This window comes from Erpetoichthys calabaricus, chromosome 3 (assembly GCF_900747795.2).
Source record: "Erpetoichthys calabaricus chromosome 3, fErpCal1.3, whole genome shotgun sequence".
Lineage (NCBI taxonomy): Eukaryota > Metazoa > Chordata > Cladistia > Polypteriformes > Polypteridae > Erpetoichthys > Erpetoichthys calabaricus.
The window spans coordinates 45,022,279-45,047,871 of NC_041396.2; the positions used below are offsets into that span (position 1 = coordinate 45,022,279).

The 25,593-nt window shown below is 37.4% G+C and overlaps 1 protein-coding gene across 1 annotated transcript; it reads left to right on the forward strand.

The window, feature by feature from the left end:
* mdm4 (MDM4 regulator of p53) lies at positions 1-25,593 on the forward strand. Its single transcript, XM_028796717.2, has 11 exons — positions 1-172; positions 2,729-2,823; positions 3,727-3,801; positions 7,363-7,496; positions 9,124-9,173; positions 17,031-17,098; positions 18,831-18,933; positions 19,174-19,334; positions 19,617-19,754; positions 24,048-24,122; positions 24,552-25,593. Exons 2-11 carry the CDS (start codon positions 2,746-2,748, stop codon positions 25,113-25,115), a joined length of 1,446 nt encoding a protein of 481 aa, XP_028652550.1. The 5' UTR covers positions 1-172; positions 2,729-2,745; the 3' UTR covers positions 25,116-25,593.

The following is a 25,593-nucleotide window of genomic DNA, read 5'->3' on the forward strand; positions in this document are numbered from 1 at the left end:
ACGTGTGCAAACGCCATATTGCACTTTTACTCGAGGAGGATACTGCGGCCTACACCGCAAGTCAACGAAAACAAATAATGGATTTAAATGTTGAAGTAGACTGAAAGTAAAAAAAAAATATACTCGAAGATACAATTACCATGTAGTATAACAGCGAAAGAAAAAATACCAGGTATGTTTTCTTATCTATATTTAGTATTTCGGTTTGTTTTAGAAGAAGCGTGCTTTGGGAAAAGACGGGACTCTTTTATATTTAAAATTAGAAACAAACAAGCATTCCGTTTCAGAGTTAATAGATTTTCTTGTAGAATGCGTTAAGACGAGAATTCTGTCATTAAGTAAGTCGTTGCATGTTTTAAAACTGAGGCAGATCAGCCATGCAAATGCAGTGCATTTTAAAGTATGGCCTTTTAATAGTAAACCTTTTTTGTCAGTCGTTGATTGTTCTGCAGTTTAAGCCGAATTTTCAGCTACATGTCTGTGGGCTGCTGTTTGCTTGCCACGCGTCCCCGATATTGTCCCCAATGGGTGACTTTGTATCTGTCGCGCATTCCCTATTATGCACGTGGCACATCTTCATTTCTGTGGTTTCGTTAACATTTTTATTTTCAGCAGGAAATAGATTTAAACAAGACATTTGTGTGATTTAGAGAAGGGGTTTCCTTCCTTTGAAGCGTATCCCGCACGTCTAATTGGACACTTTATAATTTTTGTGGTATTTTACGTTTCCACTTTTGCACATCCATCTTTCATTTTCACATTTCAAAAAAGCAACTCGATTTCCTGCAAGATTCTTTCATAGCTGACAAGTTCGTCAGATTTGAGCATCCTTTTCCACAGTTTCCCCCCCCCCCCCCCAGTAGTATAATTTTTTGGTGTATTGGATTTATGTTGTGTGTGAGTACGTCTTTTTCAAGACGGTCTTACTAATTTATATTTGTAACAAACCATCCAAAGTTTTACTTTTTACTTTATTAGTAATACCAACAATTACAAGCAAAAGAACAGTAGTCTGTATTCAATAGGACGTTAGTAGCAAGAAACGAGCAATTTAATTTTAACTGACTCGTTTTTTTATAATCCAGTCTATCAGCGCAAGCTCCCAGCCTTCTGAATAGTTTTAAATTTTTTTGCCGTAAATGTGATGTGGAGTGTGCCAACAGATGACCAGATAGGCCAAGCCCTCAATTGCCTTTAACCAGTTTCATAATTAGATTCCAATTCATTTAAATACACCTGTTTAATTCCGTGGCATGGTGTGGACATTCAGTGGACACTGTCAATGTTTTGTGAACCTGAGCAAATTAACATTACTGAGGCTATTACCTTTTCTTTATTTTCATATATTGCACGACATGTTAGTTTTGTGTATCATTAAGGAAAAAATGGATTAAAATGAAGGCAAAGAAAGTTTAAGTAGCAGTAAACACTTGGTCATGGGTTAAGAAAAGGGATGAAAACCTCCACCAACAGTTGCTGTCTAGGACTGGAGTTGGAGACCCCTGGTTAAAAATTACTTAATATACTTTAATTGCAAAACATTTGATCTAACCAGTGATTCAGATTCCATCCATAATTCAAACCAGAGTACAGTATGATTCTGTTTTAGTTCATGTTGCTTGCATAGTTTTTCTTTTTTTTTTTTTTTTTTTTTCTTTTTTTCTCCTCCTCTTCCTCTCCTCTTAATGGAGCTTGGAAACAAGTAAAATGCAGAATTTCTCTGGTGGGAATTTTGCTTTTGAGAACTTAAAAAAATAAGTGTGTATTTTTGAGTATTTGCTCATTTACATATTTGGGCATATTGTTTTCAGTTTGTTTTTATTTTTAACTTGGCTTTATGATTTAAGTTCATTGTGCATAAAATATTAATAATAAAGAAGCAGTGAGTTACCAATATTTTCCTTTTATATAATAATTACTAGTGTTAGTATTGATGGGCTTTTCACATGTCTTTCAGAATTTCTATCCTCAAAGTTTAGCCTGCCATTTATTAATGTTATCATCCCTGGAAATACCCAGATGATCTGGCTGAGTGGTGCTTAATTCTCATTAAACTCCTCTGTCATACGTGTGAATTATAATGGACTTTCAGTGTTGAATCATTGTTACAGTTTTTAGTGAAATAGTTTATACCATGAAACCTGTCTTTAAGCATTGTTTTTGTCTGTGTATGTTAATTTTAACTGTAAGTGATTTAACTATTTCATAGATGTTCATTGTTGTCGTTTGAAGCAACAAAAGGATGTGAGCAAAGTGGAACTTATAGTATTTATCTTTACTTTCAGAAAGCATTTGATAAGGTGCCACATGAGAGGTTGGGCATCAAACTAAAAAGTTCAGGGTGATTACGTGCTTGTCAGTTCCCATAAAACAGATGTTGACATATTTTTAAAAACTAAGTTCCAGTCCTAACTAGCCATTACTTTGGCTTCTAAACATTGCAGTTGTAACTTGTGTAATTGGTAGGTCTGGAAATGGCTTGACCTTCACCATTGTCAAAATAAAACCTGTGCACTAATTAAATATTTGTTACTGTATGTTTCTGATATGATGTGCGATCTGAGATTTATAAGATTTGCATTGGTAACAGATTTTCTTTTGTGGTGTACATTACTATGAAGAATAATTCATGGACCATTATAGATTCAAAGAAATGCACACTTTACCCTACTCTGACTTAAGATTTGACTGGTAATTGTTACTTTTTTTTTTTTCTAATTTTGAACAGCTAATTCACTGCCAATCATGACCACTGAATCCACATCTAGACAGTATGAAGCATCGAGCCAAGCATGCAGGATTTTACCAACTGAGGCAAGCCATGTGAGTTAAAATGACACTCCAGCTTTAAACTAATTCAAACTTTGTGTTCACATCGAATGATTTGTTTGTCTCGGTACCAAGCCAAATCCCTCATGTGTAATGTAATACAGATTAAGTATCCGTAATTTAAAATGATTCAAAATCCAAAAATTTGAGTACTGATATGATGCCACAAATGGAAGATTACACACCTGAGCCACTTTGAATATCAAATGATGCACCAAGACACGAACAACAAGCTTGTTTTTGGGAGCCACAGTTGAAAAGTGCAATAAAAGCTGCTTGGGAGGAGGAGTGCTGCACGATACAGTTAAGTGGGAACATTGGTACGAGCAAAACCTCAGCATCTGTTATTAATTATCGTCACCACCAGACCTATGTACATTAGTTACTTTTTTTAAATATTGTGTACAGTAACCTTTTATTAAAAACTGCATCATAGTTGTAAACTTAAAGCCTGCTATTGTTTGATAGTTGATAGAGGTGTTCTGTACAAGACTGTAATTTGCACTTTTAAAATGTTTTACTTGCACACTCATACCTTTTCAATTTTTTTTTCTCACTCTGGTAAGAGAAATTTCCTGTTAAGTCTTCAGTTAATTTTTTTAGCACAGTCTGTAACATCTGCACAGTAATTCTTGTAGAAGCTGAAGCTCTAAGGCTTCTGGTTGATGGGCATGTGCTGCACTGCTTTACTTTTCCAGCAGTGTATGATGCTTTGTTGACTCAAAATGTGTGCATGTGTCTAATGAATGCAGTATGAGCTCGAGCAGTTATTTTATCATATGTTCATATGAGGTCAATTTGTTTTGTTTTTTTTGTTAATTTTGTCTCAAGTCAAGAACTAATAGTAGTCTATTACTGTTGTTGCTAAAGCTTTCTCTGTTAACCTTTTTAATCCAGGTTCAACCAAAAGCCTCACTTCTTAAAATCTTGCATGCTGCTGGTGCAAAAGAAGATATCTTCACATTGAAGGAGGTAATTAAACTACAGTTTGAGTCTTTGTCTCTTTAGAAAAAAACTGGAAACTTCTTGTGTTTGTGTTTTCCTGATTGATAAGGATAAGAGCATACTTGTCAGAAATATATGTAATGTGTAACTATTCCAAAATATTAGCACATATAGTAAACCTTAGCAGTCTTCCCATCAACTTTTAAAGGCCCCTTAATTCCAAACATTACTCCATTTTTGTAATCCAAAGTAGTCAAACGGGTAGAACTTGTGCTGTTGTTTACACTGCAGAGTACTGGTAGGATAAAAACTGGTTATTGGTTCCTGTAGAACTCAACAGAAAAATAAAATGCAGATAAGAAATAATGGTATTCTTTCGGGGTACAAAAGAGAGATTATGATCTTCCTTATATTTTATTTGAATTGTGAATTCCTCATTGGATTTTTAGAAATGTTGGCCAACTGAAAGGTATGAACATGAAAAGTATGAGCATGTACAGCACTCAATATTTAGTTGGGGCTCCTTTGGCCTGGATTACTGCAGCAATGCAGCATGGCATGGAGTCAGTCTGTGGCACTGCTCAGGTGTTATGAGAGCCCATGTTGCTCTGATAGTGGCCTTCAGCTCTTCTGAATTGTTGGGTCTGGCGTATTGCATCTTCCTCTTCACAATACCCATAGATTTTCTATGGGGTTAAGGTCAGGCGAGTTTGCTGGCCAATAAAGAACAGGGATGCCATGGTTTTTAAACCAGGTACTGGTAGCTTTGGCACTGTGTGCAGGTGCCAGGTCCTGTTGGAAATAGAATCTGCATCTTTGTCAGCAGCAGGAAGCATGAAGTGCTCTAAAACTTTCTGGTAGACGGCTGTGTTGACCTTGGACCTCAGAAAACACAATGGACCAACACCAGCAGATGACATGGCACCCCAAACCATCACTGATTGTGGAAACTTTACACTAGACCTCGCACAACGTGGATTCTGTACCTCTCCTCTTCCGCCAGATTCTGGGACCTTGATTTCCAAAGGAAATGTAAAATTACTTTCATCAGAGAACATAACTTTGGACCACTCGGCAGTAGTCCAGTCCAGCCTCTTTAGCAATGACCTTTTGCGTCTTGCCCTCCTTGTGCAAGGTGTCAATGGTCGTCTTTTGGACAGCTGTCAAGTCGGCAGTCTTCCCCATGATTGTGTAGCCTACAGAACTAGACTGAGAGACCATTTAAAGGCTTTTGCAGGTGTTTTGAGTTAATTAGCTGATTAGAGTATGGCACCAGGTGTCTTCAATGTTGAACCTTTTCACAATATTCTAATTTTCCGAGATACTGAAGTTGGGACTTTCATTAGTTGTCAGTTATCATCAACATTAAAAGAAATAAACATTTGAAATACATCAGTCTGTGTGTAATGAATGAATCTAATATACAAGTTTCACTTTTTGAATGGAATTACTGAAATAAATCAACTTTGTCATGATATTCTAATTTTATGACCAGCACCTGTATATGTTCAGCCATGAAAATTTGACGTTTGTCTCCAGGCTGATGAACTAGAGCAGGGGTGGGCAAACCTTTTGGCTCGGGGGTCACATTGACTTGTAAAATTTGACAGACGGGCCGGGCCAGCACTAGATACATACATGTGAAACATAAAGGCATTACAGTGTTAATATTTACATTCATTTTTAGTGGGAACAGTGTTGTTGATCACCCTTCATTCATTCACTCATTCATGTATGTCAGTATGTCCACAGCTAAAGTTAAATCACAAAGCCAATCTGTATCACTCAGCTCGGGAAAATCGTCCGCTTTCTCAAGTAGCTCCAAAAATGAGAGAATCACCTGTTTGAGCTCCCACACTCGTTGACATACTTTCCCCAAACTTAACCAGCGGACATTGGAATGGTAAAGCAAGTCCTGGTGATCAGCGTCGATTTCTTCAAGAAACTTAATAAACTGAAGATGTTGAAGTCCCCTCGCTCAAATAAAGTTAGCGAGTTTTACAACTGGCTTCACTACATAGTCCAGCTGCAATACAGATTTACACAGTGCTTCCTTGTGGATTAGGCCGTGTAAGAAAATTACCTCCTGCTCAGGGTTGACCTCCTTCACCCTCTCCTGGATTCTTTTGAGCAACCCAACGTTTTTTCCAGTCCGATTTGGCGATCCATCTGTGGTAACATTGGCGAGCGTACTCCAAGGTAGGTTGTGCCTATTTATGACCCCCGACACGCTGTCATACAAGTCCTCTCCCCGCGTTTTCCCCTTTAGGTATTCCATGGCCAAAAACTCCTCTGTTATCTCAAAATTGTCATTAATCCCTCTGATAAAAATTAAAAGCTGTGCGGTGTCCTTTATCATTACTTTCGTCCAGTGCCAAGGAATATAATCTAAATGACTCCGTTTTTTTGTTTAACTTGCTAGCTAAGTCTTCGTCAATTAGCTCAACACGGCGAGTCACTGTCCTGCGTGATAAGCTAATTTTTTCAAATTTGTTCTTGCTCTCAGGACACGAGATACCTGCAGTCTCTACCATGCACTCTTTGAGAAACTCCCCTTCAGAGAAAGGCTTGCTGGTATTTGCTAATTTTGAATGCCAGCACAACTTGCCTTTGTGCTTGATTCTTGGATGGCAGTTTGTTGGATAAAGGTGTTTTGCTGAGCCTGCAAACTAGCTGCTAACCTCCGAGTGGTAGCCATCCATTCTTGCGTTGACTGGTTGTTAGCGTAATTAGCATGCTTGGTGGAAAGTGACGGCTGATGTTGTATTCCTTTAAAACCACAACGGTTTCTTGGCAAATAAGACATACAGCCTTTGACCGGACTTCAGTGAAAAAGTATTTAGTTGTCCATTCCTTATTAAACACTCGGCACTCGCTGTCGACTTTACTTTTCTTTGGCCCACTCATTGTTGCAGATGGGTTCAGAGCAGTAGCAGAGTAATAACAGAGTAACCCGGGCTCCGCAAAATCAAGTCAATGTATCACTGCGCCTAATGTGCCACCTGGTGGAACGCCAGGCATTACAGGACAAGGTCAAATGAATGCAGTCATAATTATGATTTGATTTGGGCAATTTTGTACCAATCTTCGGCGGGCTGGATGTGGCCCGCGGACCGTAGTTTGCCCACCCCTGAACTAGTGGAAAGAATAAGAAAAATGTGAATGAAAGTAATACTCTAATGCCTGGCAACTTCCAGCTCATTTCTCACAGTCTTGTAATCTGTCGTTTTAATTTTTGCATTAAATTTTATTATTATTAGCAATAATAGTAACAATTATGAATTTTTAGCTCATTGCCAACTTGAATGCAGCTTAATGTGCTTTACACAGGTTACCAGTTTCCTTAAGATAATATAATATATAAAGATAAAAACAGACACTTATTTGATTATACTAAGAAAGAGCGAATATATTTGGAGTAACTGAAAATCTGCTAATACTGTTCCCTATTTACCCTAAAAGTAAAATAAGCTAATGACTTTCACTTTAACAGTAGCTATGGCAAATTCTGTACTAAGAAATTTTCTTAAATGAATTCTACATTTAAAAATATAAACAAGGTGTTTTAATCAAGTGTTTTCATGGCAGGTTATGCATTACCTTGGACAGTACATTATGCTAAAACAGCTGTATGACCAGCAGAAGCAACACTTGGTACATTGTGAGGATGACCCTCTTGGTGATCTTCTGGAAGTTGAAAGCTTCTCTGTCAAAAACCCCAGGTGAGTGCTGTCTCCCCAACCTAGTCTGCTGTGTAGGTTGTATACATTTATAGGGTATGTCTTGACTTGCCGTAGCACACATTTTTCCTGTAATGTGCATACAGCATAGCAAGAGCAGCAGAGACGGTGCAAGTGATACTAAGATAACTGCGTCTGTACATTTTACCAAAGCATTTGTTGTAAGTTATAGTTATGGCTTGTTAGGAATAAGAATAATACAGTAACAAGTAGCTGTATTCTTTACATGGTTTAGATATTAAAGTCATTGTACTGAGTCTTAACCATTATCATCAGCTACTCAACTCAACAAAGTCCAGTTTTGATTTTGGGGGGATGGTTGTTATCTAATACTTGCTCGTTGTAATATTCCGAATCTGTGCGGTGATTTACTGTTGGACTCACAAAGAATTGCTTGCTGCACTCGGTTACATTCTGTTTACCTGACTTATCTGTGCTATAATTCCTTTTGTGGTGTAGTTGATCTTCTCTACATCTTTAAATATTGTTCCTACTATTAGTGTGCTTCTAGCAAACCATGCACATTCTGTCATTGTTTTGATATATCCATATAGCTGTTTTTGATTTGCAGACTAAGTGTATAAAATTGCAGTTCTTAACAAGCTCATAAACTGCATTGAGCCTCACTTTTCTTTGAAGTTTTTTCTCAACATTATTTCCTTTTGGCATTAAACATGGAAATAATGTGTGTTGTGGCACACTTTTATTAATTTCATAACCTCTTGACAGTTTTGAGCCTTTGATTTTTGTTGTGTTTTCTTAGTCCATTGTTCAGACTAAAGAGTTGTTTGGTCAATTTGCATGTTTAGAACAAAAGTAATGATGCACTGTTGTCTGCATCATATCTAAGCCATGCACTCTCTAGTAGCAAGGTTGGGTTTTTCTAGACTTTATTGGAGTTCAGTTGGTAAGTTACTCGTTGTGTTGCATGTTAAATGTGACAGTTCTTTCAGAACAACACCTTTGAAAGCAGCTGATAGTTTTAGCCCCTCTCTGCACCATTGTTACATACCAGCATATCTATTACAAATACGCTTTTTTTAATGTCTATCAACAGAAGAATGCATTATGCATAATTTAAAAAAAAAAAAAAAAAGCCCATGTCAGATCTGGAATCGTGGAGATCCTGGATTTTAAGCATTGAAATATGAGTTTACATAAAATTTGTAAAATTTTCATAAAATGTAAGATTATAGGAATGTATTATATGAAATATTCTTATCACACATGTTCTTTGGTTGGCTATGGTTTTACATGTTTGCAGTCCTGCAGCTACAACAATAAAAGTAAGCCGAATTCACTGGAATGAATGAATGATAAGATCACAGTGGATTATAGCTACATTTTGCATATGAAATATAATGTTTAAATGCTTGACAATGATTAAATTGTTAATGGCACATATGAAGGTAGACATTCCTGAACTTTTACATTTGTCGTTTTTTGGCCATGCTATTTTTTGTGTATTTGAAGATTTTTTATTTTTCTTTTCATCTGCAAAAACTATATAAATTGTCTGAAGTTGTTCATGTAACATTTAGATGTAAGTAAACAATTTTGGGCATCCTTATTGACAAATGCTTTTTTTTTTTTTTTTTTTTTTTTTAAGTCCAATCTATGAGATGTTGAAGAAAAATCTGACTGTGTTAAGTTTTACGGGTAAGTTCTGTACCTTTCTGCTCTTTTTATTCTTGTCTTTAAAGGTATACAAAGATTAAATACTGATCACTGAAAATTTGAAACCTTCATTGGTAAAGTATATATTAAAGTTTTCATTTTGGTTTCCATAGGTTTGTTGTCAGGAAACATTTGGCAATACACAGCTATTTTAACCTTTTTGTGTCTGCCTTTCAGCCAGTTGGAATGTGTTTAGGTAAATTAAAGAAGGAGCATCTTTTATTTATGTGTGTTCACCAAAGGTTTTCTGTTCAAGTCTGACTGTTTGGTGCCAGAGTCATTTGTATGTGTTTTTAATTTATGTGTGAATAAAAAGACAGTTTTACAATAATGAGCTTTTATTTTAGATTTAAGTTATGCTTACAAGTGGTGGTCTGAATTTTTTTTGAGTATGTAGAAAAAATGTGTTGCAGTGTTTACTATTTAATACTTTTTAACTACACATTATTATTTAAGACTCAGGTCAGTAAATTGGTTAAGGATAGAGTTAAGTGCAGAAATTATCACTTCTGCCTTGGTTGGTTGGCTTTTTAGAAAATTTTGTTCAGTTGTATTTAACATGGTTTGTGGTGTTTTTTGTAGTGTAGTTTACACAGATGCACTACAATTTGATTTCTATAGTCAGTATTTGTCTTTTTGAATTTTTTGGTTTCATTTGATATTCATTATGCATACTAAGAATCCTGTTTCATCCCTCATGTTGTCTCTTTGTTTGTTTGCAAATCATTCAAATTTTGCATGTAGGTTGCCATTGGAAAACTTAAAATATGGGCTATATGGCACTTCAAAAGCTTTGCTGAGGTTGTAATGGGCAAAAACTGCACATTATTCTGAAATGTTAAAAAAAAAAAAAAAAAGTCAAAGTTCACAAAAATTTGCTTGCATGTTGCTCTTAATGTAACTTTAAATCTGGAGATTAAGGCTTTGACACAAGGGACAGCCAGCAATAACATAAGGGGTCAACATTATTTAAATAAAACAAAAAAAAATCATTCTTTACAGAATATACAAAGGTAAAGGTAATGTGTTTTTAATTGATTCCCACCTGTATTATGGATACGTACTTTATCGGACTCCAAGCTGATAAACAGCTATTTTACAAATAAACAAAGATCACTGAGTAAAGACAGTTTTCTTTTAATAATAAAAACTAGATCAGAATTTTTTTTAATATATTAGAGATATCGGCAAGCATATAAGTACCCTTTTCAGTTTCAAAGTCTGTATTGTTGACTACCTGCAATTTCGTGTTGAAATTTTATGCAGAAGAGTTGATCTGAAGGAGATTGAAGACTGCAAAGTGGTGGCAGGGGAAAGTGTAGTTAAGCAGCATATGATAGTGGTCTGTAGGATGACATTGGAGATCAAGTAGAGGAAGAGAGTGAGGGCAGAGCCAAGGATCAAATGGTGGAAGTTGAAAAAGGAAGACTGCAAGGTTGAGTTTAGGGAGGAGGTGAGACAGGCACTGGGTGGCAGTGAAGAGTTACCAGACAGCTGGGAAACTACAGCAGATGTAGTAAGGGTGACAGCAAGAAGGGTGCTTGGCGTGACATCTGGAAGGAGGAAAAAGAAACCTGGTGGTGGAATGAGGAAATACAGGAGAGTATACAGAGGAAGAGGGTGGCAAAGAAGTGGGATAGTCGGAGAGATGCAGAAAGTAGACAAGTGTACAAGGAGATAAGGCGCAAGGTGAAGAGAGAGGTGGCGAAGGCTAAAGAAAAGGCGTATGATGAATGGTATGAGAGGTTTGACACTAAGGAGGGAGAAAAGGACCTGAACCGATTGGCTAGACAGAGGGACCGAGCTGGGAAAAATGTGCAGCAGGTTAGGGTGATAAAAGATAAAGATGGAAACCTACTCACAAGTGAGGAGAGTGTGTTGAGCAGATGGAAAGAGTACTTTGAGAGGCTTGTGAATGAAGAGAGAGAGAAGAGGTTGGATGATGTGGAGATAGTGAATCAGGAAGTGCAGTGGATTAGCAAGGAGGAAGTAAGGACAGCTATGGAGAGGATGAAAAATGGAAAGGCCGTTGGTCTAGATGACACATCTATGGAAGCATGGAGGTGTTTAGGAGAGATGGCAGTGGAGTTTTTAACCAGATTGTTTAATGGAATCTTGGAAAGTGAGAGGATGTCTGAGGAGTGGAGAAGTGTACTGGTGCAGATATTTAAGAATCAGGGGGATGTGCAGGACTGCTATAACTACAGGGGAATAAAATTGATGAGCCACGGCATGAAGTTACGGGAGAGAGTAGTGGAAGCTAGGTTAAGAAGTGAGGTGATTATTAGTGAGCAGCAGAATGGTTCCATGCCAAAAAAAAGCACCACTTATGCAATGTTTGCAAAGAGGATTTTGATGGAGAAGTTTAGAGAAGGCTAGAAGGAGTTGCACTGCATCTTTGTGGATATGGAGAAAGCATATAACAGGGTGCCTCGAGAAGAGCTGTGGTATTGTATGAGGAAGTCGGGAGTGGCAGAGAAGTACGTAAGAGTTGTACAGGATATGTACGAGGGAAGTGTGACAGTGATGAGGTCTGCGGTAGAAGTGATGGATGCCTTCAAGTTGGAGGTGGAATTACATCAGGGATCAGCTCTGAGCCCTTTATTTGCAATGGTGATGGACAGGTTGACAGACGAGATTAGACAGGAGTCCCCGTGTACTTTAATGTTTGCTGATGACATTGAGATCTGTAGCGATTAGTAGGGAGCAGGTTGAGGAGACCCTGGAGAGGTGGAGATATGCTCTGTAGAGGAGAGGAATGAAGGTCCGTAGGAACAAGACAGAATACATGTGTGTAGATGATGGGGAGATGAGTGGAATGGTGAGGATGCAGGGAGTAGTGTTGGCGAAGGTGGAGGAGTTTAAATACTTGGGATCAACAGTACAGAGTAATGGGGATTGTGGAAGAGATGTGAGAGTGTAGGCAGGGTGGAATGGGTAGAGAAGAGTGACGGGAGTAATTTGTGACAGGCTGATATTGGCAAGAGTGAAAGGGAAGGTCTACAGGACGGTAGTGAGACCAGCTATGTTATATGGGTTGGAGACGGTGGCACTGACCAGAAAACAGGAGACAGAGCTGGAGGTAGCAGAGTTAAAGATGCTAACATTTGCACTGGGTGTGACGAGGATGGATAGGATTAGAAATGCGTACATCAGAGGGTCCGCTCAAGTTGGACGGTTGGGAGACAAAGTCAGAGAGGCGAGATTACGTTGGTTTGGACATGTGCAGAGGACAGATGCTGGGTATATTGGGAGAAAGATGCAAAGGATAGAGCTGCCAGTGAAGAGGAAAACAGGAAGGCCTAAGCAAAGGTTTATGGATGTGGTGAGAGAGGACATGCAGGTGATGGGTGTAACAGCAAGATGCAGAGGACAGAAACATACGGAAGAAGATGATCCTCTGTGGCAACCCCTAACCGGAGCAGCCAAAAGAAGAAGCCTTTTACCACACTTAGCAATCTTTTTTTCACACACTTTGATTTGACTTGCAGTCATAATATTAACAAATTTACTCGTATGCCTTGAAATAGCTTAATTTTGTTGCTAATGAAATGCAAATGTATACTTTGTTGTTCACCAAAATGTCTTTACTGTACCCACTTCTACCGAAAAATGAAAAGCATAAGCTGCTGTTCGTACAATAGATGGGATCTGATAATTGTTTAAAAGTTAAACACCTTTCAATGACCAGATTTTGTCCAGATAGTAATTAGGTACTGAGAACAAAAGTAGTACATTAGTTTTGTTACTACTGATTTCCAGTTTTTATATACATAAACCAGTTAGGATTAATGGAATTGTTAGTAAGATGATGAAAATATATGGGATTAAAATTAAGCCAACTTTAAAAGTTGTACCAAGCCCAGTTTTCTCCTGACAAATACCACATATTGCACATTTCACTGCTGATTAAAAATATGGTTTGTTTTTTAGTTACTGTGCAAAAAAAATAGTGATCCCTCGCTATATCGCGCTTCGCCTTTCTTGGCTTCACTCTATCGCGGATTTTATATGTAAGCATATTTAAATATATATCGCGGATTTTTTGCTGGTTCGCGGATTTCTCCGGACAATAGGTCTTTTAATTTCTGGTACATACTTCCTCAGTTGGTTTGCCCAGTTGATTTCATACAAGGGACGCTATTGGCAGATGGCTGAGAAGTTACCCAACTTACTTTTCTTTTTCTCTCTCTTGCGCTGACTATCTGTGATCCTGACGTAGGGGGTGTGAGCAGGGGGGCTGTTCACACACCTATACAATACGGACGCTCGTCTAAAAATGCTGAAAGATTATCTTCACGTTGCTACCTTCTGTGTGCAGCTTTTAAGTATGCTGCACGGTGCTTCGCATACTTAAAAGCTCAAAGGGCACGTATTGATTTTTGACTTTGTTTCTCTCTCTCTCTCTCTCCCTGCTCCTGACGGAGGGGGTGTGAGCTGCCGCCTTCAACAGCTTTGTACCGGCGGTGCTTCGCATACTTAAGCCACACAGCCCTATTGATTTGTTTGCTTTACTCTCTGTTTCCTTTGAAGAGGAAGATATGTTTGCATTCTTTTAATTGTGAGACAGAACTGTCATCTCTGTCTTGTCATGGAGCACAGTTTAAACTTTTGAAAAAGAGACAAATGTTTGTTTGCAGTGTTTGAATAACATTCCTGTGTCTCTACAACCTCCTGTGTTTCTGCGCAAATCTGACCCAAGCATGACAATATAAAAGTAACCATATAAACATATGGTTTCTACTTCGCGGATTTTCTTATTTCGCGGGTGGCTCTGGAATGCAACCCCCGCGATGGAGGAGGGATTATTGTATATAACTGTTACTAATTTCATTGACTTTTATTAGTTTCAGAATAGGTTATGAGGTTAAGTTTCAGGTGTGTCCCCTATGTAGACTGTAGAGTATCAGTATTTACACTTTCTAGAGGACTTGATGCATCTCCGATTCATAAGATAGATAGATACTTTATTAATCCCAATGGGAAATTCACATAATGTGACTTTATCGAAATTATTTTGAGAATGTGTTAAGTAGCTTCCAGTGATCAGTTTTTCCATGTGTTAATCCGTTAAACAGATACGATGAGGTTATGGTTTTTGCAGTGCCCTTGTCCAAAGTGGTTTTCTGGACATTTTCGAAACGTTTGCCTTTATGAGGTAATCTGTTCCATGGAACAATGTAGCTATATTCAAAATATGCTTAAAAACACAGTAGTAATGGCTAATAAATTGAACTTGCTGTTCAAAGTAAAATGACAATGTACTTCTGTCTGTTAAGCATTCATGTATGCTATGGTACCTGTTGATGCTCAGTCTGCAAGATACAATTCTAAAAAAAAAAATCATGTCCCTTAATGCAGCTGTTAAAACACAGATGATTGTTACATGGCAGTGAGAAGTGTTACTTCAAAGCATACCAGTATGACAGCAAGTATAAATTGTCATTTTACTTAAGATAATACATGATGGAAAAAGAACAGTGGAACATCTTTTTTAACTTAAATATGTGCCTTCCTAAATAACCAAGTACAGTTATGCTACTTTGCTTGTAATCTTTATTATCTCCACATTATGAAACCTCAGATGATGATATAGCAGTATTGTTAGGCAAAGTGGAAAATGCTTATGCTACAATACAAAAAAAAACTGGATAAAGACCAACTCCTCTTGCTGGTTTAGCTACTTTATTGAAGCCAGAACAGATAATTTTAAACACAATGTCACGGGATGGATAATTGATTTACTCTATTACATAAAATACTTGAATCAAAGGTTTGGGTTAATTTCTTACTGTTATCCTTTGGATTTTAGTATTTTGAGCTTACTCTTCTTAATTCCTATAGTTAATTTCCATCGAAATTCTTGATTGTCAAATACTGTACACTAAAAATTTAGTTGGAAGAGATCAGTCTCTGAACCTGACTTCAAATGAAAAACCTTGAGTTTTAATCGCACTATATAGCTGTAACTGTGAATTTAACACTAAAATAAATTGGCACAGAAGTTAAATGCTTCTGTAAATCACTTATGTTTTGGGCTTTCCTATACAGTAGACCCCCCGCGAAGTCGCAGTTCTGGTTTCGCGGACTCTGGTTCTAAGGGAAAATCCGTAAACGGCTAACTATTAATTGTTACTGGAAAGCACAAATATTTTTTTATGGCGTTTTTCGTGACAATACTGTGCTGTAGAGAGAACAGGAAGCAACCACTGAGGGAAATGCAGTTTGGGATGGTGAAAGTAGCCAATCCGAGAGTGTTATTCATTTCTCTTTGCTGCTGATTGACTGCTGCCCGGTGACACTTCTCCAGCTGAGTGTCCTCGTGTTTTCCATTTTCCTATTGTATTCATTTTGGTATTCTTAAACGCACAAGATGTCGCCGAAACATCCTGCACCTTCTAAGGCTTCTAGCACTGAGCCTAAGCGCCAGAAGAAGTTGAAGACACTCCAGGAGAAGGTTGAACTACTGGATTTGCTCCGGGAACTATGCTGCAGTAGCGCACCACTATGGCATTGATGAAAGCACCACATGCTACATACAGAAGAACGAAGCAGCGATTGGAGTACCGTATCTAAGTTTCTGTGATAGTGCCAAAAAGGTAACGACCGTAAGGAATAAAAATATTGTCAAGATGGAATCTGCCTTGGCATTGTGGATCACCGACTGCAGGAAGAACATCCCCTTGGATGGTAACATCATCTGTGTGAGAGCACGGAAATTGTACCAGCAGTTTGCTACAGAAGACAATGTAGCAACTTCCCATCACAATGTTCCTGAAACCTATAAAGAAATGCCAGCATGAAACCCCACCAGAAGACCCATTCAAAGATACGACTCCTCCTGAAGCGCCTGAAGAAGAGGTGCCACCTGAGGAATTTTAAATTCTCTGCATCGTACTGCACAGCTACTTCATCCTCAATATCATTCATCATTGGTGAGTACCTGTACATTTTACTGTATTCTAATTAAATGAAATTATGTATTTACTTATAACCAAGAAAACATCAGTATTTTACATTCTAACACCACGGGAGACATGGCAATACAGTACTGTATGGTATACGGGTTTACCTTTACATTCTGTTTTTAGGTAATAAGCTGAGTTTACAATGAAATTAAAGTGCTTTGGGGGTATTTAGGGTTTAAACTATATAAATAGGCATTTTAAAGGCATTTTTAACCACATCTTAAAGTCGCGGTTTTTCACAATTCGCCGGTGCTCTAGGAACATAACCACGAATTTTGGAGGTGTACTGTACTCTTAAATAATAGTGTAGTTGTATTGGTGCATTATTATGTGGTTAGTATTATATTGCAGAAACATACATTTATATCTTCATATAAATTTCATATAAGCATTGCATGGCTTCATAGTTGGGATCACCAAACCCCTGAGTTTAGATCATGCTGATTCAGAGAATGAATGGATGGATGGATAACTTGATTGTGAGACACCTGAAGATGAAATAAGGTTCTTTGGTGTTATTAAACGGATGAATTCAAAGTCTAGTGTAGTGCTACTCCATTTACTAGAGATGACCACCAACAAATGCAGTGTAGGTTTATAATGAGTAGTATATGGATAGTCTTTAGTTAGTTTTATTTATTTTGCTGCTGTCATTCTTTAGTTGAAGAGGATTAGCTGTGTATATATGACTGAGAGTGCTTAGTTTTAAAATTGTACTACAATAGGAAAGTTGAGTGGATTGATGTGTTTGGTAATGTTAAAGATATCAAGACAAGGCAATCTGATGATGTGAAGGATTATGCTGTGAGACGTGTAATTATGGGGAAGGTATTTTTTTTTTTCTTTTGTTTCTGTCTCATACGAAATGCAGACGCTGCAAAGACTCTTTCTGTCGCCAAGGATTCAAATCATGAGGCTACGAGTGAAGATCCTGGGCAGGTAAAACCCTAGTATGGTGGTTCAGAGGGGCAGCGTTTTTAACATTTTTCTCCCAAAATTTGTTTACTATTTGTTTCCTGCTAATGAAGATATCGTAGTTCAGTACATTTCAGTGTAAAACTGGAAAACTTACTGAATGGTTCATAGAACCATGTTTAAGGATAATACACAAGTTAATAGTTGCATACACTAATAAATTAACATGGCTCATTTTTGTTTTTTTTTTTTGTTTTTGTTTTTTTTTTTTTTAATTGTCACTTTTGGCGAGGCACAGAACATTTTCCCTTGCATGTGCTAATTAGTCTTTCACTAAATAAACCTCTCTGCTCAGCATTAATTTTTTTTTTTTTTTTTTTTTTTTACTGACAGCCTGTATGGTATCTAGTGGCATCTTTATACTGTATAATAGTTAGAAAGTCTTAACTAAATATTTCGGGCATAGTTACACACTGATTAACACTTTTGTTCAAAGTTCCTGTGAGAAGTTCCAGAACCTGGTCATTCTCTTACAAGTTCTTCTACTGTCTGTGAGTTTTTTTCTCCAGGCAACCCGGTTTTCCTCCAACATCTCTCTCTCTCTCTTGCAGGCCTTGTTTTATCCCTTCAGCTGTACACCAGTACATTGAAACATGTGTAAACATACAATTGTTACATTCTGTGTACTGCCAAGTATTCTATGGAAAGGGAGTTTGAAGTGTGTATAAGCATAACACGTTTGTAAAATAAGTTTTTCTGATAATATAGTTGATTTTTTCCATGATTGATACATCATTTAAACCTGCATATAATTTAGGTCTGGGTGATTATGAAAATAATGATGGGAGACCATAAACGCTGCCCTTCTAAAGCCACCTGTACAGAGTGGCACCTTCTCTGTACCACCCCATTTCCTGGGCTGTTTTGGTGATGTTTTCTAGAAATTATGTGCAATTCTGCAAGAAAACCACCAGAGGGCCCTAAGAGTATGGGGGAAACAGAGTCCCTGTCTCTGTTTTATTTTTCAGAGTTCTCTTCTCTGCTTCGCTCTAACCAGAGGACGTAGCAATTTTCACTCCAATTCCTGACTCTGCAGCAAACGTTTCTTTGGACTTTGGTCCCTTCCACTCCCCTTCTGCTTATTTGTGCTGTCTCTTATTCTCTCTGTTTCTGAAAAACAAGAAAAAATATTATTGGTATGATGTCATCACTTTTAAATCATATAACTTTTAACCAGAGGATAATGCTTAATTTCAGCATTTTTAAATGTGAAATGTATGTATGTTAGTCTACTTTTTGTAACCTGTAAAACAGCATGGTTTGGAGTTTTTTGGATTTATAATTTTTGTCTTACGGATTAGAGTCAAGTTAATTATTTTTAAGATGTTCTCCTGAGCAATTAACTAACACTAAAGACTTTTAAGTGGTACCTAATATAGTAAATTTACATTGTAGGTCTTATGATAGACCTAGAATTTTTTTTTTTTTTTTTTTTTGACCAGGTCAGCTTATAATTGCATTCATGCAATTGAGACTGTGGAAAGTAATAATTATTTAATAAATTAGTACTTTTATTTTTGGTGGTGATTTATGCACAAATCTTTTTTCTTTCCCTTTGCCTGCACGTGTGGCCCCTTGCTGCGTCACACAAGAGTCAGTGAGCTGGAGTTAAACTGCTGCGCCCTCCACATTGTTCCTCTTGAGCATATTTTCATTAATATTGTTCGTCTTTTTCTTCTTTTCCATCTTGACGCAGAGGGGATCACAGGTCTGTGTGGATACCTCTGCTCACTTGGCGTCGGCTGAAATCATTCCACAGCAAGTTATGTCGCAGCGTAGGTGTAGAGAGTCTAATGGAGGTAAGAGAATTTTTTTAAGTTATTGTGGGCATTGAAACACTAACAGTTCTGTTATTTGGAAGTTGCAACATAAACCTAGGAATCTGTTCGTTGACAATGTTAATGGAGAATAGTTGCCATTTCTTTTGTGTAAATTACTATTTTTATTATTCATCTAGCATATGAATGTGTTCAGAGTAAATTGAAAAAGAAATGAATGTGACTGGTACAGTGTTACAGTACAGAATATGCTTCACTTAGGGTCCCATGATGGTCAGCAGGAGTCCCAACGTAAAAGGCCAAAGATAGATGTTTGTTTAGAAGAATGGGATTTGTCCGGTTTACCCTGGTGGTTTCTAGGGAATCTCCACTACAATTACAGCCAGAAGAGCAATGGTTCTACAGATTTACAAACCAATCAGGTACAGCCGTTTCTTATAAATGCACTGAAAATTAGTGGGAAGTGGCTTTTCAAATCATTTTTTATTGATAACAGAATCCTCCTAAATTGTAAAATTAAAAGTATCACATTTAAAAGGAGTGCCTTTCATATTTTGCAACATTTTAAATGTGTATTGTTATCTTACAGATTAGAAAAGTGATTTGATTAGTCATACTTCAACTCTTAGCTGTAAAAAATCATTTTTTAAATTTTAATGGTTTTATACATCACCTGACTTAGCATTTAATTTTTAATTTACCAGGATGAAGCCACTGTCATAGTTTCAGACACTACTGATGATCTGTGTTTCCTTAATGACAAAGAATATGATCCAAGTGATAAGCCGGTGAAGGATAAACACCTTGCCAAGGACGTGATTGAGGAAGATGTCAGAAAAGAGGCAAGTTCTAAATACTGTCTGAATCTGGAAATTATTGGATAATTGTTTCAAATTGTGGCTACTCTAATACTTAATGGCCACCTTAGTCACAGGTCTTAATTTCTGTTTGTTGATCAGAGAGTATTTTTCCATCTTCTAATAATCGTATTTTATTACTCATTTCCAATTCCTGTACTTAAACTAACGGTTGAGTATGATCTTTCTGGTTTATATGTATGAATCAACTCATGTTAGAGCAAGTGTGTTGGCTTTTTCATTCTGTGCATAATGGGTCTCTGCTGTTTTTATCCATATTCTAAAAAAAAATACAAGTGTTTGTTGTATTGCACTGAAACTGCATATCCTCTGCATAGACTATTAAGTTAGCCCTACATTAGATTGACAATGACCAAACTGGTAATTTGCAGATAAGTACACAACATTTTGTAGCTATTCTTGATTAGGCCTGCCCTTCCTAATTTGTGCATTTCTTGTGTACATATTGCACTTTAATACATGTAGAAGAGAAAAATAGTACAAATGAAATTTTTTAAGAAAAAAATTAAGTGGATTTATTTAAATTAAAAGAGAAAGCTAATAAGCTCTTAGCTCAACAAATCCACAAGCAAGAAGTTCGCAATATAATCCCAGCAATCACCAACACGGAGATAAAAATCATTGACCATAAAAATATATAATGCACACATTTAGAGACTACTATAAATCCTTATATTCTACTGAGTTTAAAGAGCACACAAATCTAATGCATTTCTGGATACATTACAGATACCACAAATAGATACTTTTACTGCAGAGGAACTGGATAAACCTCTGGCACTATCGGAGTTGCTAGATGCTATAAAGTCACTTCAGAGCGGGAAAGCAGCAGGCCCTGATGGCTACCCTGTAGAGTTTTATAAGAAACTAGTCATTTAGCCTGTTACAATAACGGGCGCTAGAACAGTAGTGCATAAACATTAGTAGGAACAGTCTATATTAAATGGCAAGGGTCTTCGATCGCATTCTTTTTGTTGGTCGTATTTTTCTTTCTTTCAGCCTTTCTTTTGTTGATGTTTACTTGTTGAGTTGACCGTTCTTCGTGGGCTGCCGCTGTGTATTGTGTGTCTTTAATTTTCTGTGACAGTAATACTGTCTTGTACGTCCGTAATATACCTTTAATGTTCTCTGGCGGTAATACTGGCTTGTATGTGGCTGTAATATGCGTCACTGTATTGTGTACCTTTTTAATTTCCTCTCGCAGTAATACTGGTTTGTATTTCCGTAAAACGCCTCTAACTTTCTCTGACAGTAATGTCGTGCATCGCACCGTGCCCCGCACATGCGCACTTCACCAGAAGACGCACACACACGGACACCTGGACGCACAAAGGGATTTTATTAAAGAGGATTCTCTACTCGGCTATCTCCCCTCTTATTAGCAACATTTACAGAAGCTAGGGACAATAAAATTCTACCTCTGAAACTTTTCGCCAAGCATTAATCACCATCTTTCCTAAACAAAATAAGGACTTATTACAATGTGCATCATACAGACCAATTTCACTTCTGAATAATGATATTAAGATACTCTCTCCATCCTTCTAGCTAGGATTTTTGAAAGTGCTCCCTTTGGTAATATCACAAGATCAAACTGGATTTATTAAAGGCCGACACTTAGCTTCCAATCTTCAACGCCTGTTTAATGTAATATATTCACCAGCAGTTCCTGGAGGATGAAGTAATTGATACCTTTGACTGCCCCCCACACTTACCTGACCTAAATCCAATAGAACACCTCTGGGACATTATGTTTTGGTCCATCGGACGCGGCCAGTTGCACCTCAGACCGTCCAGGAGCTCAGTGATACCCTGGTCCAGATCTGGAAGGAGATCCTTCAGGACATCAGCAAAGCCAAACACCCCAGAGATGATATCGTTTGATGCAGAAAAAGCATTTAACCTGATTGAATGGAACTACCTTTTCACTACATTAGAGAAATTTGGGTTTGGCCTGAACATTTTGTGCATGGATCCAACTACTGTGTGCCAATCCAGAAGCTTCCGTTTGTATTAATAACATTTGTTCAGACTACTTTAAACTAGAACGTGGTACCACACAAGGATGCCCCTTGTCAACACTGCTATTTGCAGTCGCCATTAGTGCACTGCCAGTGGTTCGTCGAAATGCTTATCAGGTAAAGAGGGTTATCAGAGAAGGACTTGAACAGAAAATTTCTCTCGATGTAGATGATATGGTACTGTATATATCAGACCCACAAAATACTATGCCTGCAGATTTCTGGTCTCAGAATTAATTTGAATAAAAGTGTGCTCCAGTGAATTCTCAAACATACAATATTAGATTGGACACCTTCCCTTTTGTTATTGCAGATCAGTTTAAATACCTAGGGGTAAATATCACAAGTAAACAAAGCTCTTTATCAATAAAATTTCGTCACCTGTATGGAAAAAATTTAAGCAAGACTTGCATAGATGGTCAACCCTTCATCTCACTCTGGCTGGAAGAATTAACGTTGTTAAGATGAATATCCTTCCTAAGCTGCTTTATTTCAAAACATTCCAATATACATCAATAAATTATTTTTTAAGCAATTAGATTCAACCATAACCTCATTTATATGGAACTCAAAACATCCACTTATCCAAAGAGCGACCCTACAAAGACCTAAGGCAGAAGGTGGCATGACTCTACCTAACTTTCAGCTTTATTACCAGGCAGCAAACATACAAGCTATATAACAACCTGGACACAAATAGATGAACATACACAGGCTTGGTCCGTAATAGAAATAAAATCCTGCAGTTACTTCTTTATATTCCCTGCTTTGTGCCCCAATAAATGCAAGTTATTGCCAATATACTAACAACCCAATTGCGCTTCACTCGCCCAGAATATGGAACCAATGTAGAAAGCATTTTAAGATGGAGAATCTTATCTGTGGCACCTCTGCATGAGAACCACCTTTTTCAACACTCGCAAACATATGCAGTTTTTAATATCTGCAAAACATTTGGGATTAAATTGCTTAGAGATCTTTATATAGACAGCATCTTTGCATCCTATGAACAATTACATTCCAAATTTAACTTTTCCAGCAACACATTTCTTTCACTATCTTCAAATTAGAACTTGGTTAAACAGAACCTGCCCAATTTTCCTCATCTCGCACCCACCTCTATACTGGAAAAAACATTGCTCACTTTCGCGGACTCAGACAGCATTTCTGCAATATACAAAATTATTTTACAGTCCCTCCCTTTCAAAGATCCAAGAGGACAATGGGAAAGGATCTCTCACTCATCAGAAAAGGAGTGGAAGGTAGCAATGCAGAAGAATTCACTCGCTCCATATGCGCAAAGCATACAATTATTCAACTCAAAATTTTATATATCGAGCACATCTGTCTCGTTTAAAACTGTCCAAAATGTTTCCAGGGCAAGATCCAATCTGCGAACGCTGCAGTCAAGTTCCAGCCTCACTAGGTCACATGTTTGGGCCTGCACCAAATTAACATCATTCTGGACAAAAATATTTAAGTGCCTTTCAGACAGCCTTGGTGTCACAATCCCTCCTAACCCATTAACATCTGTGTTTGGTGTTCTTCCAGGTGGGCTTAAAGTGGAGAAGGACAAACAGATTGCCTTCACTACACTATTGGCATACGAATTATTTTGCTAAACTGTAAGAATCATAACTCTCCTCCTTTAAGTCAGTGGGGAACTGATGTTTTATATTTGAAATTGGAAAAAATCTAATTCTCATTTAGAGGATCTGTGCAGAACTTTTTTTCAAAACCTGGCAGGATCTAATCAATAACATTTTAGAATAATCTCTTAAAGCACTGAGGAAATAATTCTCTTCCCATTTCTTTTTCTTCTCCATTTATCTTTTATCTGCCTATTAAACCCATCAATTTATGTATTTTTACAAGCTTTAAGTTTTACTCTGTTGGCCATGCTCTTTCTCAGGGGTGGGGGTTGATTTGTTTTCAGTTCTATTTTTTGTAAAATGTATCTATTTGTATGGAATGAGTACAATAAAATTTAAATAAAAAAAGTGTTGAGAGAGAGGCACCTGGAGTCTGAAAATGTCTTAAGTTTAATAGAACTGCTAATTGTAGAGAATAATCACTGTAGAGTTAGTGTACTGGAAAAGTGTGTTATAAAACCATTTAATGTTGATTTAAAAACAACCCCTTTAACTTTTAAGTTGCCTTTTTACCTCTCATTTTGAGAATTTCCATTCTTTATAGGCTGCCTGTTCTAATCTTTACTGACTCTTACTTTGTACAGGAGGAATCCATTTTTGAAAATGACATCCAAGACGATACTCAATACTTCGATACTGATAAAGAAGAATTTACAGAGGTCTGTGTTTGTGTGTGTGTGTGTGTGTGTGTGTGTGTGTGTGTATTCCCCAAGTATTCTTTATTTCTCTAATTTATATAACAGAGTAGTAAAAGTACCTAGAAAAAACTCTCTTCCATGCTTCTGAAATTTCTCTAGTGTCAAACTGAGAAACACTGTCAGTGTTTCCCTGTGTATCCTGCATGTACATCTAAAAACTGCTTGCCTTACACTGTTTAAGTGCTTCATAGAGCCTGGAAATGTTTTGTTTTATGTGCTGTGATGTGTCCCTCTTCAAGCTGTCATTAGCTGTTGAAGTTGCTGGTCTTGAATGTTGTTTGTCAAACTAAGCCTGCATCTTCTGTAGCCTTTCAGTGGCTCAGGATGTAGCCGGTCACGTACCACTTGCATCAACACTAACACTCATTACAGTGCTCTCTTTTTCCTTAGGATTCTTGGCAGTGCACAGAGTGTCACATGCGTAACTCCTCCGTGCAACGGTACTGTGTACGCTGCTGGGCCCTTCAAAAGAACTGGTTTAAAGACTGCCCACGACTGCTACGGGCAGTCTCTCTTCCAGACATACCAGTCAGTAAAGATGACGATTGTGGAATTGATATTCCCGACTGCCGCAGAACTGTATCTGACCCTATTGTTCTTCCCTCGCACATTTCTCATAAACCAGAAGCTTTAAACACAGTGCCTCCTGATTCTTCATTAACTCTTAGCCAAACGTTACTTGGTGATTCCTTCAGCTCGGATATGATAGACGGTACTGAGGGTGACAGCCAGGACCTGTTCGAATTGGATCAAGGATACAAGGATAGACGTGAAGCTATACTGGAACCTTGCAGTTTATGCAGTGCCCGCCCCCGCAATGGTAACATCATCCATGGTCGCACCTCTCACTTGATCACTTGCTTCCCATGTGCCAAGAAACTGCATAAATCACGCAATCCCTGCCCAGGCTGTGGTCAAACCATTCAGAAGGTTATCAAAACATTCATTGCTTAGGCATGATGATGATGATGATTTTGCACAGTGTTTACCCCATCTCACTTTTCCTGCACTCTGTAATGAAGAGAGTCTTAAAATATATATTTATACAAATATGTTAATTTTGTAGATACCAAATGCTGTAAAATAAAAGGTCAAAAGTTGATATGCTGGAATTAATTTCAAAAAAATTTTTTTAACTTCTAAGGGTATTGATTTACAAGCAGTTGGCACTTGAAGTGTTAAAGACAAAAGATGACTATATTTTGAGGAAAACTAATGGAGTGTGTACTTTACTTTTATAAGACACTGATTTTGCAGTGTTTGTTTTATGATGCAAGGATGTGCTTACTTTTCAACTTCCAGTTGGAATTCACATGAAAATGTGTACTGTAAATGTTTTGTTTACTTCTTAATCACTGCCATTTTGTCTTTTTTTTTTTTTTATATATATTTAATTTGTCATTGTTATGTATTCACATTTAATAAAAAGACA